This window comes from Pistacia vera, unplaced genomic scaffold, assembly GCF_008641045.1.
Source record: "Pistacia vera cultivar Batoury unplaced genomic scaffold, PisVer_v2 Contig620, whole genome shotgun sequence".
Classification (NCBI taxonomy): domain Eukaryota; kingdom Viridiplantae; phylum Streptophyta; class Magnoliopsida; order Sapindales; family Anacardiaceae; genus Pistacia; species Pistacia vera.
In genome coordinates this window covers 374,876-395,094 of record NW_022196469.1, presented here as the reverse complement: position 1 = coordinate 395,094, position 20,219 = coordinate 374,876, and the positions used below count along the sequence as shown (strand labels likewise).

At 34.8% G+C, this 20,219-nt stretch overlaps 1 protein-coding gene across 2 annotated transcripts; it reads left to right on the top strand.

Moving 5' to 3' along the window:
* The first annotated feature begins 397 nt into the window (after nt 1-397).
* On the top strand, nt 398-19,628 carry LOC116110942 (beta-galactosidase 9). Of its 2 annotated transcripts, XM_031397160.1 has the most exons (19): nt 398-731; nt 2,259-2,354; nt 2,464-2,576; nt 3,714-3,780; nt 5,298-5,390; nt 5,860-6,003; nt 6,238-6,326; nt 7,256-7,361; nt 7,938-8,025; nt 8,227-8,348; nt 10,462-10,665; nt 11,299-11,528; nt 12,622-12,737; nt 13,239-13,336; nt 15,128-15,238; nt 16,323-16,433; nt 17,603-17,808; nt 18,009-18,357; nt 19,041-19,628. In XM_031397160.1, the coding sequence occupies exons 1-19, from the start codon at nt 522-524 to the stop codon at nt 19,179-19,181; spliced, it is 2,694 nt and encodes an 897-aa protein (XP_031253020.1). In that variant the 5' UTR covers nt 398-521; the 3' UTR covers nt 19,182-19,628. The 2 variants fall into 2 exon arrangements, with proteins under 2 accessions (XP_031253020.1, XP_031253021.1); XM_031397161.1 differs by lacking the exons at nt 398-731; nt 2,259-2,354; nt 2,464-2,576; nt 3,714-3,780 and adding an exon at nt 5,063-5,180.
* The last annotated feature ends 591 nt before the right edge of the window (nt 19,629-20,219 follow it).

The window sequence follows — 20,219 nt, the reverse complement described above, 5'->3', positions numbered from 1 at the left end:
ATTTATTTTTGAATACTCATTAAATAGGATGAGATTAGGGTTTGGAAAAAATAGTTATATATATGTAGGATAATCTTGTAATTAAATATATAGTATAAATATAATTTAGTAAAATTAATACTAAAATTGTCGGGTCAGCTCAGGCTGGACCGAGCCTGAAGACATACACAAGCCCGACCCGTACTCGAGGTCAGACTTTAAAATTAAACCCAAGCCTAAGCCCAAGCCCACAAACACCGAGTAAAGTCCAACCTTTTCGGGCCAGGTACCCGAAAATATCGGACCATTGCCATCTCAAAATATAACATCGTCCTTAACAAGCCACTAAGCAACCCGACCCGAGAAACTATCTCTAAGACTCTAACCCGATAGGTAAACTGTCGCAACCAAATAAACATCGTTTTGATTGTTAGTTTGCTTCAAACTTTTGCTTACTCCAAACTCTACTCTTCCACCATTTCCGTGTCTTGTGTTTGTAAATGTTTATCAACTTATCGTCACTCTCTCATTGACGACCAAAAATGGCTGCTCAGAAGAGTGTTTTACTCGTGCTTCTGATAATTGTTGAATTCTCATGCCTATCGATTTCAATATCATCATCATCAGCAGCAGCAGCTTCAACTTTCTTCAAGCCATTTAATGTCAGCTACGACCACAGGGCCATCATCATCGATGGCCGCCGCCGTATGCTCGTCTCCGCTGGGATTCACTACCCTCGGGCCACTCCCCAGGTTCTTTAGTTTGAGTCTTTTCTGTTCTTTTCCATGATAAACCTTGTATTGGAAGCTTAATTTTTACCTTGTTTTGGTTTATTTCTTGCTGATAAATGTTATATTACATCACAATTAACATAGATACACAAAAAAAAGACAATAATTTGATTGCATAATTTTATGAAGATAATTATGGCAACTGCAAAAACTCAATGGTAGGTAGCATACACATTTCTCATAGAGTCTAACTCAGTAAACAATTTTAGATTCTTATACATGTTTAAGGACATATGTCATTGTCTACGACACTGAATGTTCTTCTTAAGGCTTAGCCCTTATTAAAAATTCCTTTTTGCTATATATTTTTGAGTGGGAAAAGACCTATACCAAGAGGTTTTCGTCTGGTGCTTCTCTAAACAAGTTGAACAAGACTTTTGGTGAGAAGATTGAACTAAGCCTCTTTCCTTTCATTTGTCATACTATGTCCCATTACAGCTTCCATGCTATACTCTTGCTTCTTTATGTTGATAAAGTGGAACCAAATTTCAGATAGATATTAGAAGTGTCTATACTTTGTGGAGTGAAAATATCTACAACATAATCGATCGGCCATCTATTCCTTACACTGGATTTTGATTGGAACTGTCATATTTCGTTTTGAATATCATCCTTCTTGATTCTCACTATATCCAATTTGTCCTTGGTGGCTATTTGGCTTAATTTAGAATTACATATAACTTAAAAGTACTACTGTAGTTAAGTGTGATTTGTGTGTACCAAATCTTGGAACAATTAACTCCAGGTTGTATCTTGAAGCTCTTATAGCAATAACACTGAAAGGTGGAAACACATAAAATTTGCCATTTCTAGGAATTCGGTGGAATTTGGGGTGGGACTGACTTCAAGAAATTCAAAGGATAATTTTTTGGTTACTGTGGTTGGAAATTGGGATCTGGAAAGTTATATAATGTAGAATCCATCATCTAACCAGGCCTTGAACTATGTAATTTGATCTGGTTCTGAACCTGCCAAATTGCAGTTGGTTGCCAATTTTTTACTTTATTTGATCTTCATGTCTTAGGGAGTTAGAAAGATTTTATATAATTTTTGAAGTTGTTAGTGTCAACTGGACTCCAGGAGCTGCAGTTTGAGTTTAAATCAATTACTGTGAATGGCAACCAGACAAGATGGTTTAAGCCAGATATGTGACTCTATTGCTGATAAGTATGTAATTTATGGTTCATAGCAGCTATTTCAAGGAAATCATTTTCTGTAGAGGTCAGGCAGTCAGTCCCAGTTGCGGGAAGATTGTCTAGACCTCAACATATTTGAAGTATGTTTCTTGAGTGAAGCTTCTAAGTATAAGAATTCCAAGGAAGCCCTCAAAGTTCACATTAATTGGCTATAATGGGGTTGCAGTTCTTATCAGTGTGTTCATACAATCTCCTCTCTTTTAATTAATCTCTCTGCACTTGGATAGTGTTATGCTTTTTCTATTTTTCATACCATCATGCTGTCTGTCTGAAATCCTTCACATGATGTCAGATGTGGCCTGATCTAATTGCAAAGAGTAAGGAAGGTGGGGCAAATGTGATTCAAACTTATGTTTTTTGGAATGCGCATGAACCAGTCAGAGGACAGGTGCAAAATTTTCTACCCACCTAATTTTTGGTAGTAGTGTCACTTGGTTGTTATGGGTAAGATTATGTTTTGTACCAACTATTAATCGTCTTTCTAACTTCTTGTTCAGTATAACTTTGAAGGGAGAAATGATATTGTCAAATTTGTGAAGCTAGTGGGATCCAGTGGGCTCTATCTCCATCTTCGCATTGGTCCTTATGTATGCGCTGAGTGGAATTTTGGGTCTCACTTCTTTTCCCTATTTAATCTTGCTAGTATACTTGTCTATATACATTGCATTCATGAGAGATGTTTCTGTCATGTTTTCTAAGTATGCTGCATGATCAAGAGAATGTTTAATGCCTTAGGTGTTCTTTTTGGTGCCTGCTTGGTTCTTTCCATCTGAGTTGGTGGTATAGCTATGGTGGTGAAAATGTGTGTTGCTGACCATGGCAAGACAGTGTCTCTGCCTTGCCAGTCCTTCGGACATAAAATATTGAATGCTGTCCCTTACTTCAATCTTAAATTATAAAAGTGTTGTATTTTGTTTCATTGTTAAACTGTTAATTTATATGATAAAAGAACCAAAATGGGCCATTGTAAACATTCTATTTCAAAAAGTAAAAGAATAACCACAATCAGCTTGGTATGTGATGAGCAACCAACAAAGCTGATGTACCATAGGAAGGGTGGTGGTAGGAAGTAGAGGAATATTGCCGAATATTTGTTATGAAGGAAGTTGGGATTTGTTTTGAAGGAATATTTGTTGGGACAGATGGCATGTTATGATAGGATGTAGGTGGAATTCAGTTAGAGCAAAGAGGTGACAAGAGAGAATAAAAAGGGAAGGAGAGAAATAGGAAAGGGCAGAGAATTAGAAAGTAAATTGGAAGGGAGGCTGCTGACCCTCGAAGTCAGTATTTGTGGAGGTGGCTGACCCTCGAAGTCAGTCTTTGGAGTATCTTTTCTATGGTGTATTTTTCATTACTTTTTTTGAGTTGTTTGCTTATTAAATGTTGAGGATAGGACTACTGGAACATATATATTCTATGGCTGTATTGTTTTGTTGAGCTTAATACAACAGGGTCCTCTTACTGTTTTGTGATTTTGGCTTGTGAGTGTAGAGTGTTTGTTGGTAGTTTGGTTGATTTGCAGGTCAGGTCCTATCAGTACGCAAGAAGTTTATTTTGTTGTGGGATAATAATTGCTTAAAGAAAAATCCTTTTGATCAGCGTTCAACTGAAATGAAAATGTTTTTGATCTAACACCAGAAATTCGTAATATGATGTTAATAGCTTTGATGAGGCCAAAAGTGAGTTACCCATACTGTATTTGCCTTTTGTTTTTACAGTTCCCATGTATATGTTTTTTCAATTGCAGAGGCTTCCCCGTGTGGCTGCGTGATATCCCTGGCATAGAATTTCGAACAGACAATACTCCTTTCAAGGTACAATGAACCAATAGCATCTATACTGTATACTTGAAATTATTTTGCTTTTTGTTTATTAATCTAGAAGATGATAATTCTTGATTATGTAGTTGTACATCTAATTTGAGTCCTCTATAATTTCCCAGCACTTTCAAACCAGGATGAACTTATGAGTAATGCAGATTTGGCTGATCTATTGGCACCAACGTTTTGGTATCTGTGCTAAGATATCACTTTACGAGTGTATTGTAGTGTTTTGCTTTTGTTCCTTAATTGATTCTAGGAAAGCCTCTATGGCGTAATATCTATATTGCGATACTTTTAGCACCTTTAAATCAATTACTCTACCTTTACCCTGATATCTGGTAGCAAGGGTAATAATCATTGCACTTAGTTGTCCAGCAAAGCAATGTCTTCTCACTCCAACATTCTTTGTGTCTCCCTATTTCGAATGCAACTAAGTTGTCAGAAATGATTGCCTAGCAAGGAAATTTCACATTGTTCAGCCTGAAAACAGAAATTTTATGAAAGAAAATTTGTAACAGAATTAAAAACTGTGCTAATTTCAAAGAATATGAAAATTTTATAATATTGTTATATTCCTGATTGATGCAAAGATAATAAATGCAGTAAATGGTGTAATAGATTATGTTGGAAGCATGTCAATGTGCCAAGTTTAGGTATTAATTTGAATCAATTGGGTTAATTTATGATGTGATTTGATTGATGAACTAAAAACTAAAGAATATATCATTTTTAAGCACTTCTTCTCCCTCTCATTGAACAGACAGTTCTCTGTAATATGCATGAAATGCCATAAAGTCGGTCTCTTAGTTAAAACATATTTGTTGGTGGATAGTGTGGAACTTAAATTCATCACTGATTTCTCTTTGAGTCTGCTCAGAAATAGAGGTGGTTTAAGTTTTCTCTTTTTGGATGAGATCTTAATTAGCGTTTTCTTTGTGTGAAGTAGATGGGTGAATGTGTGTTGCATATTAGCAAGTTGAAATCTTGAAGCAAAAGGTTCAATTTTGCTGATTTCGACTTTGCATTTGTCTATTTTACCAATGAGGAATCTGATTTCTTCTTTGTCAATTTTGTATTTTTAGTTTTTTTTGAGTTTCCGTATGCCAGCCTAATTTAAAAATGTTTCTGTATCATCTTGTTGATCTTCACTTTGTTTAACTCTTTGTTCAACCGGAAAAATATATTATCTCTTCAGTTAATTTTCATGTAGAGTAGTTCCTTGGGAAGGGCTTTATATTGGAGAAGCTGATAGAATATCACTTAGTTTTATGTTCCACAAGCTTCCTACTAAAGTTTGTAGAGTCTGGTCATAGACCCCAATTTTGAGCTTGGTAGACTTTCAAGAAAGGTAGTGGGATTTCTGGGCATCAGGAAAAAGAAAAAATAGCGAGGTTATGTTATATGATAATTTACTCTTTTCAATGAGATTCACCTTAAGCTTGCAGAAAACTGAAATTGAACTTTGTGTTGGTGCTAATAACAACTCAATGATGCTTCAATTTTTCCAGGAGGAGATGCAACGGTTTGTCAAGAAGATTGTGGATCTGATGCGAGAGGAAATGCTGTTCTCCTGGCAAGGTGGTCCAATCATTATGTTGCAGGTTGTAAGAGAACGTTAAGTTCACTTTGTGCATGACTGCTTTCAATGTGTTTACTATATTCACAAGATGTATGGCCTTGATTGTAAAGGTGGCCCAAATCTAGGCTGTGATAATTCCTGTTGATTTTAATGAACTTATAATGATGGCAATTTGCACCTAGTGTCATGCACATTTTTCTTTTGGTAGGAAACAAGAAAATCGTATTAAGAAAAAAAGAAGTTATGATATAAGGGACAAGTTGACAACAATGAACCCTACCTAATCCCTAATTTCATGCACATTTAGACTTGAAAAGGGAATATAGTGTTTGCAGTTTAATATGCCACATTTAGACTTGAGATATAGTATTTGTAGTTTAATGTGCTAGAGGGACATTTACTTGTTACTAAATAAACCAGCCTTAAGACACTTTTATTTTTCAATATTTCTTGTAGCTAACTGGGTTCTAATTGTAATTAATTTTTATCAGATTGAGAATGAATATGGAAACATGGAAAGCTCATATGGCCAGCGAGGGAAGGACTATGTTAAATGGGCTGCCAATATGGCCCTTGGGCTTGGTGCTGGAGTTCCATGGGTGATGTGCAAGCAAACTGATGCTCCGGAAAATATCGTAAAGCCTGGCCTTGATTATCTGTGTTTGAATTTCTTTCATGTAGTGTTTGTGAATATTAAATTGCACTGTAGAAAGTATAAAAACAATGTGAAAAGAAGCTAGAATTTAATTGCATATTGGTTTCTTAAATGTAAAACTTTACATAGTTTGATATTCTTATTGTATAAAAGTTATTGGATTTAGAACTGTTGACAAATTCATTGATTTTGGTTTTGCATTTTCTCTGCACAGATAGATGCCTGTAATGGATACTATTGTGATGGATTCAAGCCAAACTCGAATAACAAACCAATACTTTGGACAGAGAATTGGGATGGATGGTATGGTAGTGCATGATGATTCCATAGGGTTTTGTTTGTCTCATCCTATGATTATTTGTTTACAAATTTTAGTTTGTACTTTCTTTATGTTAAGAGATGTGTTTGATCCTAGAACATACTCGGTCTCTTTGAGAATTTGAAGATTATCTTTCTAGACAAATGCAAAATTTACAGTTAAGCACAGTTATTTACAAAACCATCAAGTGTTGGAAAAAATAGATAAAATTTTTATAGGAATGCTTGATTTTTTTTTTATTTGGTGATAGATTTAGTTTTAAGATTTGAGTAGGATTCATTTAAGGTACCCTAAGTATCCCCTGGTTTCTTGGAGGCATCTTATATCAGCTAAATAATAGTTGAATACAATGGGCTTTTGAAAATTTCATACTTCATAGAATGCTATATACTATTGTCTTAGAAACAAACTATACATGTTTATTTTTTATTAAAACTCTGTTTTGGTTGTTATAGAGGAAATATTATTTTGTTTTGTTTTGTTTTTTCCATGATTAAAGAATTTAAATGTTTAACGATTTCTGATTAGTGCTTATTTCTTCATTTGATAAAACATAAGTTTACTTAAATAAGAATCTCCCTTTCCTTCTATCTTGCTTGGTGAATGCTTAGCTCTGTTTTCTAATATCTATTTAGTTGAATAAAGTGTACTCAATCTTTTAAGTTGTGTTAAATGTTGCCATGTTACCGTTTGAAAATTTTCCTACTAATTCAAAATGATACCTTCTCTAAAGCTGAACTTTGAAATATTTGGTTCCTGTTGAAAATATATTATTTTTTAAATATTGCTGGAAGTACATGAGCAATGAATCAGTAGTAAACTATGTTAGGCATGAGTTATTATGACTCCTGTTCAGAAAGTGCTATTATTCTATATGAGTTACAAAATTAATTTATTTGGGTGAAATTTGAAGGTATACGACATGGGGTGGAAGATTGCCTCATAGGCCTGCTGAAGATCTTGCTTTTGCAGTTGCACGCTTTTATCAACGCGGAGGGAGCTTTATGAATTACTATATGGTACAATAGATAACTGAATTTGAACTGATTTAGATGGAACAGGACATGCATGACAAGATAGGATTTCATTTGGAAAATGGTATGGGAGTAAGACCTTGTTATTATGGTTATATGTGACTTTTTCCTGGTTTCAATCAAATTCTTTAAAGATTCTGTGGTGTTTTAAACAAAAGTAGTTGCACCTAATTTTTTTTTTTTTTTTGTTTCCTACAGTGGTAGCTATTTTGGAGTCGTTAGTTAAAATATGCTAATGAATAGGAAGTGGCTAGCGCCAACATGACATGGCAGTGAAGCTTTCTAAGGGTCTAGAGTTGGTTTTCAATGTTGCTGTCCTAATGAAATTAAAATATAAACTAAAAATGAGTTCTTTTGTGGTTTTTGTAACTCTATAATTGTGAGGTCCCACACTCCTTGGGAAGATTAAATGGTTCAAAGAATCTGTTGGTTTTTGTAACTTCAATAAATTTTATGATTGACAGAGAATACATTATATAGGTAACGTCAGTAATGCCTATATGTATTCCTCTTATTAATGTGCACGTGCTGCCTCTTGACAAGCCTGATGTATTGTTGCAGTATTTTGGTGGAACAAACTTTGGTCGGACTTCTGGTGGCCCATTCTATGTTACGAGTTACGATTATGATGCTCCACTTGATGAATATGGTATGTTAAACTAATTCTAAATAACCATAGTTGTTCCTCACTTGGAAACCTTTCTTGGTTGTGGCACAAGTTCTTATTTATTTTTCCAGGATTTCGTGGCATAAGTAACTTGCCAAGAGAAATTCTGTATCAAGGGTCAATCTTAGTGTTAAAATTCTTACTGAGGTCCAAGCTAAAGGATCTCGTGTATTTTTCATATAGGTCTTTTGAGTCAGCCTAAATGGGGACATTTGAAGGATCTTCATGCTGCTATAAAGCTTTGTGAACCTGCTCTAGTTGCTGCTGATTCAGCTCAGTATATAAAATTGGGACCAAAGCAAGAGGTTTATACTAAGCCTCAAGTTATTTATGGTGCTCGATTAAATTAATTATTGAATATTCAGATTCCATTTGCTATATAATGTTGGTTTTGATACATGCAAGTACGTAAATATTGAATCATATACTTTTCAACATCAGGCATCAAAAATAAAAAAAAGATGAGAGCATACCTAGTCGTGAGTATTCTCAAGACTAGTTCTCTAAAACTCAAACTTGTTGACCAACACTCCAGAACACTTCAATTTACCAAACTAAATTGAGAAATATTTGAAACCAGGTTCTGATTTTCCCAGGGAAGTGCTTGGCCAAAACTTCCAATATCCTTCTCTCAATTTTGTTTTGTTGGTAGGGTTTGTATGCATTCGGAATGTACTTGGTTGCTTATTTTAATAGTGGAGATGTCTCATGAACCCTAAGAGGGCGTTTGGTTGGGGATAATGTGGGATTATTGGAGTTATGTTATCTTCTATTGCTTGATTACCACGTTTGATTGTCAAGTAATATAAGATTTTGGTAATCTTCAAATATTAATAGTAGTTATTGTTGGTAATATTGGAGGTAATCAGATTACCTCCATTTTTTTAGGTATTCTAAGATTACTAGGGTAATCTTTTTTTGGTTACAATTCTATCCCTTATTAATAAAATTTTAGGACAATAATGCCCTTATTTTTAAATTTATTTACATGAATATGGCTTTTACTGTTTTATCCTAATTAATTAACTCTTTGGACAAAATTACCCTTGAATTCAAAATAAATTGTAGCCCACCCAAGCCACCACCCGCACCCACCTACCGCTGGCAACCATCGCCTCGGCCAGCTGCCGTCGGAACGGCGCAAGGAAGACCAAAAATGGCCGTCGTACGCCGATATGGCCATTTCCGGCCAAATATCTGGCTGGAAATGGCCAGATCGTGCCAGATTTGGCTGTCCACGGCTAGATCGATGGCCGTTAATGACCATGTCTGTGGCCGTCAATGGCCATCGATTTGGCCGTTGATTGCCAAATCGGTCACGTCTGGCCATTTCAGGTCAAATCTTTGGTCGGAAATGACCATACGGCGCATGGAGGCCATTTTCTGCCTTCCGTGTGCCGTTAGGTTGCCGATGGCCGGCAGTCGTTGGATTGGTGGGGATGTTTTGTTGATTTTTCAAACTGTTATTATGAGGTTGTTTTTGCTAAGTTTTTAAATGCAGGGGGTTATAATAATCCAAATAATAATTAATATTAAAAAATAATATTATAATAATATTTAATTAGAGAACAATTCAGTAATTTAAATAACATACCCACCAATTTATTCCTCTCAACCAAACATATTAATATAACATACCCACCAATTAACCAAACACATTTTCCTAAAGATTCTCAATAATCTTCAAGGTAACCTAACTTTCCAGTAATCCAACATTCCCTGAACTAAACGCCCCCCAAATAGGATATACATAAAGTTTGTGGTGGCGACTTTAGGACCCATGTAATCCCTGCTCATTTTTATTAATTTTAATCTAATGTCCCTATGTGCCAGGCCAGCTGTTACGTTCCTTTCAGATAAGTCCTTCCTTGCCTATTGCAATGTAATATGGGAATTTCTTGAGGAAGTCAATTGTTGTGGTACATTTTGTGGGGAACAAGATAGCTTTTGATATTGTTTTAAACATGATTTATTCTGTAATAAGACATTTCCTCCATCACCTTGTAACTTGTGAGATAAATGATTTTTTTATTTTTTATTTTAATTTAAGTTCCATAATTTTTCGACTTCAATCATTTGCTAATATAAGGGTTTGACTCTTTAGAATGTAGCTAAGTGAATAATTGATTTTAAATGCTATGCAAAATCTATTGTAATTGATAAATGTTTATCAGAATCTTTTACTTGTTAATTTACAAGTTGGTGCTGACTAGGTGTTTGAACTATGAATATGTATAGTGCTGCAGTATTGAAGTTATCAAAATCTGTCATAGTTTTGGATTGGGAACTTACCTTTTGCATATGATATGTTGTCAATAGTACATTCAACTTTAAATAATTTCTTTCCCTTGGAAATTTCAAGTTTTTTGTTCTAATTCTGCCTTTTTGATTGAATATAATGTTTTTAACTACTTTCAGGCACATGTATACCATGCAAATTTTCTTAGTGAAGGCTTGAACTTGACTCAGTTTGGAAGTCAAAATGGCTGTTCTGCATTTCTTGCTAATATTGATGAACGTAATGAAGCTTCTGTGACTTTTCTTGGTCAATCATATACTTTACCACCATGGTCAGTGAGCATACTACCTGACTGCAGAAATACTGTGTTCAACACTGCAAAGGTTTGCTTCTGATATTTACAACATTGTGCCTGTTCAAGAATGCTTTATTTGACTCTAGTTTACATGGTGCAATAACCTGTGTGGATACTTGAGATGTATCTGCTTTATTTATCGATAAAATGTCTAGCCTAAATGCAAGACCCATTATGAAAAAACTCTAGTGATTACCATCATTTCAGAATAGTATTATTGGCTAGAAAGAGATGAAAAACATGAATGTTAGCTATTCTTAGGAGCCTCATAAAACAGTAACAAAAACATATAAGTTGCTCTGTAACAGGTTAGCAATCAGAACAATTTTGGAATCTAAATATATGCTCCGGTTACAGTTATACGAACTCTATTCACTTTCATCCACGCTTTTCCCTGTTAGATACGGTTAAGAAAGTTTTGGTGTATGCATATGTTAATTCTTGGTTTGTTCCATTAAAATGGTACAACTGATAGTGATATTAGATTCCATTTGTCCATTGTTGCATATTGAACAGTAGAAAATGATATAGACAATCTTTAGGTCCTGGGTTTGCATTTGAGTGGTTCTCTTTCTGCTTTGGAGTAAGTACAGAGTTTTTAGTTTCCTCTTAATATGTCCAACCCTCTTCTTCTTCTTCATTTTAGTTTTTTTGTGAACAGGTCAGTGCACAAACTTCCATCAAGTCTGCAGTTTCTTTGCCTCATTCACAAGATGTGACTATACCTCAAACAATTTCAGCTCATAGTGAAGTTTCCTTTGTCTCAAAATCCTGGATGACTGTAAAAGAACCTATTAGCCTTTGGAGTGAGAACAACTTTACCATCCAAGGCATATTGGAGCATTTGAATGTGACAAAAGACTCTTCTGATTATCTATGGTATTTAACCAGGTACATAACCATCAACTTTTGGTCCAGCTACAATAGGATAAAATTGTTTAGAAAAAGAAATTGTAAATAAATTAATATTTGTGTGACAAAACTGTGTTCCACCTGTTGTGCGTCAACAATTGTTTAGATGAAGTGAATTTACACTAAGAATTAAGAGTGATAATATCTGATTATCCAAATCTGTGGAAAAGATAAAAGAAATACTTATATCTGATGAATCATAAGGCTTGATACTTGCACCTTTTTAACTCTGACCTCCTTTTCTTCCACCTTTATGCTCTTGCACTCACTTCTCATTTCTGTTGCTAGTCACTATTGTTAGGTGAAAAAAAAAAAAAAAATCTGATGCCTAGATTATGATGGTGAGACTTGGGAATAACACAATCTCTTCAAGTACTGAATTGCACAACTAATTATTTAGTCTTTCCTTGCATGATTGTCCAAGATATCAAAACGTGTCATTTCAGGATTTTTCCTCAATTGTGACAGATATTGAACTTGTGAATCATGATTTCTGAAACTTGTGTTCTTTATGTAATATGTTAGATTGGTCAACACCTTAAAGAAATATTGCAAATCCAATTTTCCTTTTACGGTTTTGTCTTCTCATCGGGTAATGCCAGAAAGGTGCAGTTTCCTTAAAAGGCACTGCTTCTGCGTGTGATACCTTTCTTGGCCTTTTGACTAAGACCAGATAAGAATTATTTCTGGATAAAGGCACTTTGGTTGTGACTGGTTACAGACAGATCTCTCGACCAATGACCGTAATGATCCTTCACTCTTTTATAATCAATTATTTTTATTTTTGTTTCTTCTTCGTTTTAGCATTAGGTTTTATTCTTTGTGGGGTGCTACTCATGTATACGTACTGCATATAAAGGATTGCGCTCCCTTTTCTTAGCTCATTTAAATTAATTATTACTTGTTGAAAAAGAAGAAATTATTGGTGTTTGCTGTTTAATTAATTATTACATGTACTTTTGGTTCCAGAGTCAAAATATTCCAACTTTTTATTGAGAAAATACAATGACATAATGTCCTTCTTTCTGATTTCCTTTAATATTAATGCCCGTTTAATGCCTATGTGGTGCAGAATATATGTTTCTGATGATGACATATCATTTTGGGAGGAAAACAGTGTTAGTCCAGCTGTAAAAATAGATAGCATGCGTGACGTGTTGCGTGTATTCATTAATGGCCAGCTTACAGGTGATACATCTCTCTCTCTCTTTCTCTCTCTCTGTCTCTGTCTCTCTCTCTCTCTACCTCTTTACGTTCCTCTCTCCCCTTTTGTATTTAGTTTTGTCCTTTTAGATTTGTGTTTCAGTTGTGTTTTAATCTTTTCAATTCTTCACTTTGGTTTTTCTTCTCATATTCTTTGGGTTATGAAGTGATGCATATTCAAACATAAATGGGTGCAAAACAGACATGGATATTGATAATTACGTCTTTTTCCTTGTATTTTTAGTAGATGTTTGATTGATTAATCATTGTAATTCTAGGTAAATGAAAATATAGTTGTCTCATTGTAATTTAATTTCCAATAAGAATTAGATTGTCAGCGGTCATAATATTAATGGCTTGTGTTGATTAGAGCTGAAAGACAATTTTCCTTTATATGAGCCATTCATGGATTGTTACTTACGACTGTGTTTCAAATTGCATAACTACTTCCAATTTTTTTTCTAACTTCTTTGTTGCTATCTGAAGGTAGTGTGATTGGTCGTTGGGTTAAGGTGGTGCAACCAGTTCAGTTCCAGTCAGGATACAATGATTTGATGTTCTTATCTCAGACTGTAGGTTTGCAGGTATGGTTTGATAATGGTATGGTTCAGTATGGTTTGATAATGGTATGGTAATAATTGTCTCAAATGTGCTGCCTAACCTTGTTGTAAAACCTGCTAGGATTTGTATTACAGTCTTGGTTGAATTTATGCCTTTATGCTAACCCAGTAACATCAAAGGAAAGAGTTGGCTAATCTCCCCTCTTTTCTGTGTATAATGTTTAAATCAGAAGTTAAAAGAAAAGGGCAGACTTATGAGAGGTATCCTCCATACAATAACATGGCAATATTAGTTATAGCACGCACACTTTCTCTTTCTGATAGGAGGCCTGTAAGATATAGAAAAAAAGCTGCCTATGGGGGAAACTTTCTCATCCTAGATTTGGGAGTTAAGATAAACTAAGAATAGTAATGGTCAATGTTCTTACAATAACAAGGAAAGACGTGATGATGTCTTACATATAGCATGGAAGCATGGTAATTTGAGTCTTTTATTTTATTAATTTAGAGAGGAACTTGTCAATATTGTTTGAATTTTTAATTCTTCTTTAAATAGGGTTAGAAATCTGTTTTGAATAGGATTCAAATTTAAGCCTATGAATAGGCACTTATGTCCATGTGGAAAGTAGACTTGGATGATTGATTAATAAAATTTTGCTCTTCTAATTTTCTCCTCTTTCTTCTTTCTCTTTTCTCTTTTTTGGGCAACCGGTTCTTCATCAATTGGTATTACAGCCAGATTTCTCTCCGAATACTTCTGTCAGAAATCATAAACTTGTGAGAAATACTAAAAACACTCTCTTTTCACTCTCATTCTCCATTTGACACGTGGACTAAAGATAAAGAAAATGAAAAAAAAGTCATCCTGTATCTCTTATCTTATTTCGTCTTTTGTACCCGTGTCAAATAGAAAGTGAGAAAGAGAGTGTTCCTAGCACTCTTCTAAATTCATCTCCAAACACATCAAGATCCAAGATTAGCCAGCTATAAACCATAATCATCCCAAAGAACATAAAAATATATCCTCAAATTCCAGCAGCCCAATCACAAAAGCCAGCCGCTGCCACACCCCCTTATGTTGCCGACACGTGCCACTGCTGGCCATTGCGCATCAAACTGCATTGGCACCACCCACAGCTCTCCTCTGCAACCAATCTATCACTTTGTCCGAATCACTGCTACCAAAATACTAAAATTACCCTGCATCAATGCTTGTTTATGCAATTGTGCTTCATCAAGTGAAGTACTGGAAAGTGTCCTACAATCATAACCTATTGCTGGATCTTCAAGAGGAGATAATTGAAAATAACGAGAGTAAAACTCCTGTTAGATATTTTTTATCATTTCCCTTATGCCTGGAAAGTTAACAAATGCTTTGTTTTCAAGAACTTGAAGCTGTCATCTAGGGTCTGAATTGGAATGAAACTAATTTTTTAGATCTTTTTTAAGTTTGCTGTTTCTTGGCTGTTCTCATTATAGATCCTCCCTCTCTGTATTTCTTTGATGCTTTTCCTCTCAATCCTTTTTTTCCCTTTTTGATTCATATTGGTTTTTCATCTATAAATTAATTTGATGTTTAGCCGTCTGCTTTTTCCTTAATTTTCTTGATTTTTGCCTAGGAACATGAACAATTAAGTTGAATAGTACTTTAAGAAACTTGTTTCTTATGATGACTATGAGTTTTTTAATTGACTCCATTTGTTATGCATTCAGTTGGGAGTTGGATATTGTGATTTCTTTTTGAATGTTGTCCCAATAGGGTACGTAGAGTACTAATTCAATAATCACTTCATGTGATATGAATTGCTGCTGCAGAATTATGGGGCCTTCCTTGAGAAAGATGGAGCAGGATTCAGAGGCCAAATTAAGCTTACTGGATTTAAAAACGGGGATATAGACCTCTCAAAGTTATCATGGACCTACCAGGTATACATTCAATGATCTCAGCAGAGTATTTCTGATCTTAATTTTGAATGTATCTTTTCCATGTATAATTGGTCTTTAGTTGATTATGCATCTTACCTCCATTAGTTGCTAGCCATAATGAATTTGGTCCTCATCTGCAACATCATTGATGCATTAGCAGCTTTCTTGCCAGACTCAAATTTTTGACTGTAGATCAGAAAGGCTTCTTTCCCAGCGTCTTTTAATAATTTCTACATGCCATATCAAAAAATTTAAGGCATTCAGGCATCAAATTATGGATTTGCCCTGTTGCTTATGTGTTGATTACTTTGTCCTGACCTAAACTCTGAAACTTGGATCTTCCTGAATATTAAGGTGAAGTATTTGTCACAGTGTTAGGCAATATCAGACTCCAGCTTTTATTTCACCAAAAGTAATGAAATAATTGCAACTGCTCCAGTATTAATTTACTGGAGATCCTGTGATTTGGAAGTTTTGCTCGGCTAAGTTGAAATTTGATGCCTGAAAACTTGTTTCACCTGGTTTTTTCTCAAACAATTTGGTTAAATCAGCACTTAGTGTAAGAAATATATTTGACACTTGCCTAGTCTTTAGTTTTCTTTGCTGAACTGCAATTTTTAGCTTCATATGTTGGATCATATCAGGAATCATGTTGATATATAATCTGGTTTATGCTAGGATTTGTGGTTACATCCTTTTTGTGAATGTGGTACAAGATAGAGTTTGTGACCGTATTACAAGCCTGAAGTCTTAACACTTAAAGCTACCGGTAATTGGAGGGAAGCATGCTTATTTTGAATTAAGATGGAAAACAATTTATACGCTTGCTCAATATGTAACCTCAATTCAAATTTTTGCCTCTGGTTCATGACATTAAAATGTTTGAGAATTGCATTGATAGTACAGTTTATTGGTACTACCTTGTGATGGCATCTTTATCTTATCTCCTGGACTGTTATTCAGTATCATCATGCATATCACATTCAACACTTGCCACAAAGCCTTTATGAAGTTATCATTTTCTTTCTCCGAAAGGTAGGCAAATAACGTGTTGATTCCTGAACTGTTTTCTTCCTGATTTCAGATCGGGCTTAAGGGTGAATACCAGAAGATATACAGTATAGAAGAAAATGAAAAGGCAGAATGGACTAATCTCACACCTACTGCTGTTCCATCCACCTTTACATGGTACAAGGTAAATCTACTATTTTGAAGAGAGAAATAATGATGATGAATTTATATCGAGTGTTGGTTAGATCTTGTAGAGGCTAAATTTTTCTGGTAGAAGATTGGATGGCTGGTCATCAGTGTTACTGATTATAACTCCTAGAAAATCATCACCTTTTAACATTGCTCTTGAAAAAATATTTTAGAATCAAGATGTTATCTAATGGATAGGGCTTACTGTTTTGGATTTGTCCCTTTTATGTTGTTTGATTAGTGTCAGCAAAATCAAATGATTGCTTAGCAATTCTAACTTTCAAATGTCATCATTTTTATACTGCATATTTAGTTGAATTATTGTTGTTATTCAGTTGTTGAAAGCAAGATCCAGAATATGATTCATCAAAGAAGTAAAAGATTTTATTAAAGCATATCATATGTAATCCAATTTTTTTTTTTTTTTTTGTTTGAAGGGTCGTAGAAATGTCAGATCTTATCGCATTAACCTAAATTGACATCATGCAAGAAGGCTATTCATCTGTTGCTTCTTGTTATGGAATCAATAATTAAACTAGTTACATCTACATACGTTAGAAAAATGAACGGTCTAAGTTTCCACTGAAAAGAATTGTGCATCTAGTGGTGACTTATAAATTTTGTCATATTCATAATGCATGAAGTTATTTGAATTTTGCATTTTTATTGAGCAGAAGCCGTCTTAATTTTATGCTGTTTTTGTTTTCCAGTGTTCTTCCTCAAGTTTATGGTGTTCAGGGTTTGCTGGAGAAACTAGTCTGATATTTGTAGCATGCTTCCTTTTTGTGTGAAGTATGCATACGGGTCAAGATAATTTGACTTAATTTTTTGAATTAAATTTTTGGCACCATTTAATAACCATCCATTTAATGCAATCCAATGGTTGAAAAAAAAAATGGAAGATGTGTTTATTTCAATGCCAACTGATCAACAATTTCAACAATTGGATTGCATTAAATGGAAGGTTATTAAATCATGTAAAAAATTTAATTTAAAAAAGTAAGTCACAATATTATCCTGACCATATATATGTATTGCTAATTATTTTGTTTTTATGCAATGCCAAGCACGCCTACTTCCTTGTGGCTTATGTGCAGTCATTATTTCATGGTTATAAATTTTAGAAAATTTTTATTGACATATACCTTTGCCAAATTTGTACAGGCATACTTTGATGCTCCTGACAGTGCAGACCCAGTTGCTCTTGATTTGGGAAGCATGGGAAAGGGCCAGGCTTGGGTCAATGGCGAACATATAGGAAGATACTGGACACGGGTTGCCCCAAAAGGTGGATGTCGTCCATGTGATTATCGTGGGGCCTACAATTCTGATAAGTGTGCTACAAACTGTGGGAATCCTACTCAAACATGGTATTCTTCCAAACCAAAGCATACAAAATAAAGCTGGAAGTGGCTAATACTTTGTTTTATCTCATTGTGGAAATGTTTAGTCCTTGATATGGATGTTCATGCATTGTATGCTTTCCTTAGGTTATGAAACTCCCTTTGCATTTTAAATTGGATAACTGTTAAGAACTAGCCTAACGTGGGTATTATTGATCAAACTCCAGGTACCACGTACCACGGTCATGGTTGCAGGAATCAAATAATCTACTTGTCATCTTTGAGGAAACAGGAGGGAATCCATTTGAGATTTCGGTCAAGTTACATTCAGCAGGAGTTGTCTGTGCACAAGTGTCAGAGTCCCACTACCCACCAATCCAGAAGTGGTCCCCTTCAGATTTTGTTGATGGAAAAACATCAATGAATGATATGACACCAGAAATGCATCTGCAATGTGAAGATGGGCATATTATCTCCTCCATTGAATTTGCTAGCTATGGTTCTCCTCAAGGTAGCTGCCAGAATTTTTCTAGAGGCCGCTGCCATGCACCCAAGTCATTATCTTTGGTGTCTGAGGTACATGTGGTTTTACATTTTGTATTTACTATTTATTTGGGAAATATTTATGATTATAATTTTGTGATTAGCGTACATCATAGCTGATTCATGTTTAAGGGATTTGTTTCTGATTAGCTTAAATTGGAAGTTTCATGCTTGATGATACGCGTTAAGGTAGATAAAAAGCAGCTCCATAAGCTTTTTGTTGGAGCATTTGATATATTGCCAGTTGATGGAGCTTCAAAAAGACTAGATCAAAGGTTCAGAGGTTAGAGGCCTGGTCCTCTAGATGATTGCAACTTGCCATGCCATTAACAGCCTACAATAATACAATATTAGGGATGCTATCATCTGTCATTGAATGGGACTGACAAGCGAATCGTCCTTTTGATGAGCTGTATTGGTAGTGCATCTGCCTCTCATATATTACTATATGATGTGGCTTCCAATGGTTGGCTCTGTTTGGCCTTGGCAATTATTTTCAAACCAGTAAAACCCATTATTTAGCCCAAGATACGCTCCCATAAATTTGTTTCTGGGGTCTTATCATTCATTAACGTTCTAATAGTTTTATATTCATTCAAAGCAAAGCTCCAAGACTGGGATTTGTGTCTGTCTGCCTAAACTGTCATTTTATGGGTGGTTTTTCCTGGAACATCATTCTATCTAGACTCTTGGCTTATCCATTCTTTCTCTTGCAGACTTGCCGAGGAAGAAATAGCTGCTCTCTGGGTATTTCAAATGCTGTATTTGGAGGTGATCCATGCAGGGGCATTGTGAAGACATTAGCTGTTCAAGCCAGATGCAGCCCCTCATCAAATATTGGTTTTGCTGAGCTTTGAAGTGACCAGCGGCTGGTGCAATGTACACGTAGACTCAATGATGGTGCATCGCAGACGTCTTCAATATATGCTGCCTTTCCGTAGGAGTTCTGTTGCATCATAGTTTGTACATCCTGTAACTTCTACACCTAATTCTGAAATAAGGAATTGAACATGTCCCTTGTGCTTCTTGTATAGTTATTCTGAACAATGCTTATCTGATGACTTCGTGAATGTGGTACATAAATAAGTTTGCTTCAGGTGCAGTAATGTTCAGAGGAACCTTGTGTGAAGATATGAAAATTCAAGAACCAGTGAGCTGCCCGTTTTAATGATGTAAGATAAGAAATTGGCATAGCCAATAGTGCATTTGAAAACACATGCTTATTATCTACTGTGTCTTTTAGGATCAGCAACATAAACATTGTTGGTGATTACTATAATTTAATGAATGAACCCACAGGCAAATATGGCATGCATGAATGCTGAATAAATTGTGCTAAAATATGACGCATCATATATAATTGGGACATATAGTAGAAGATTGTCACAATCTTATCTAAATGGTATCTACATGTTTTTAAATGTAATTTTGGAGTAATATTATGCTGACAAACACGTCTCATTAACTTTTTTTTATAAACATGACGTGTCAGCTCACAATAAGTTATGTTGATCAAATGAGAGTTAACCATTATAAGTTGTTATATCGCGTTTAGAAAAGAAAATGAATGAAAAATGTTTGTTAGATTATTTTTATTGTATTTTTGTGTCAAGTTTTTGGTTTGAAGAAGAGAAAACACTGAAATCTTTGGCAACAAAAGCTGCGTAGCTTTTAATGAAAATTCTTTTTTGTATTTTATGATTTTCTATTCCTAAATTCAGCATGATTAATATTAACAGGTGATATGTGCATCATGGATCTCTTGAGTTAACTATACATTTTCAAGTTAAATATTTAATCTTTTGTTTTAACTTGCCTGAAATAGATTTTGCATTTGTAAATTTCATTTTTAACCAAGGAGGTGTTGGTACATATTGTGGGTCATAGCTGTCTTT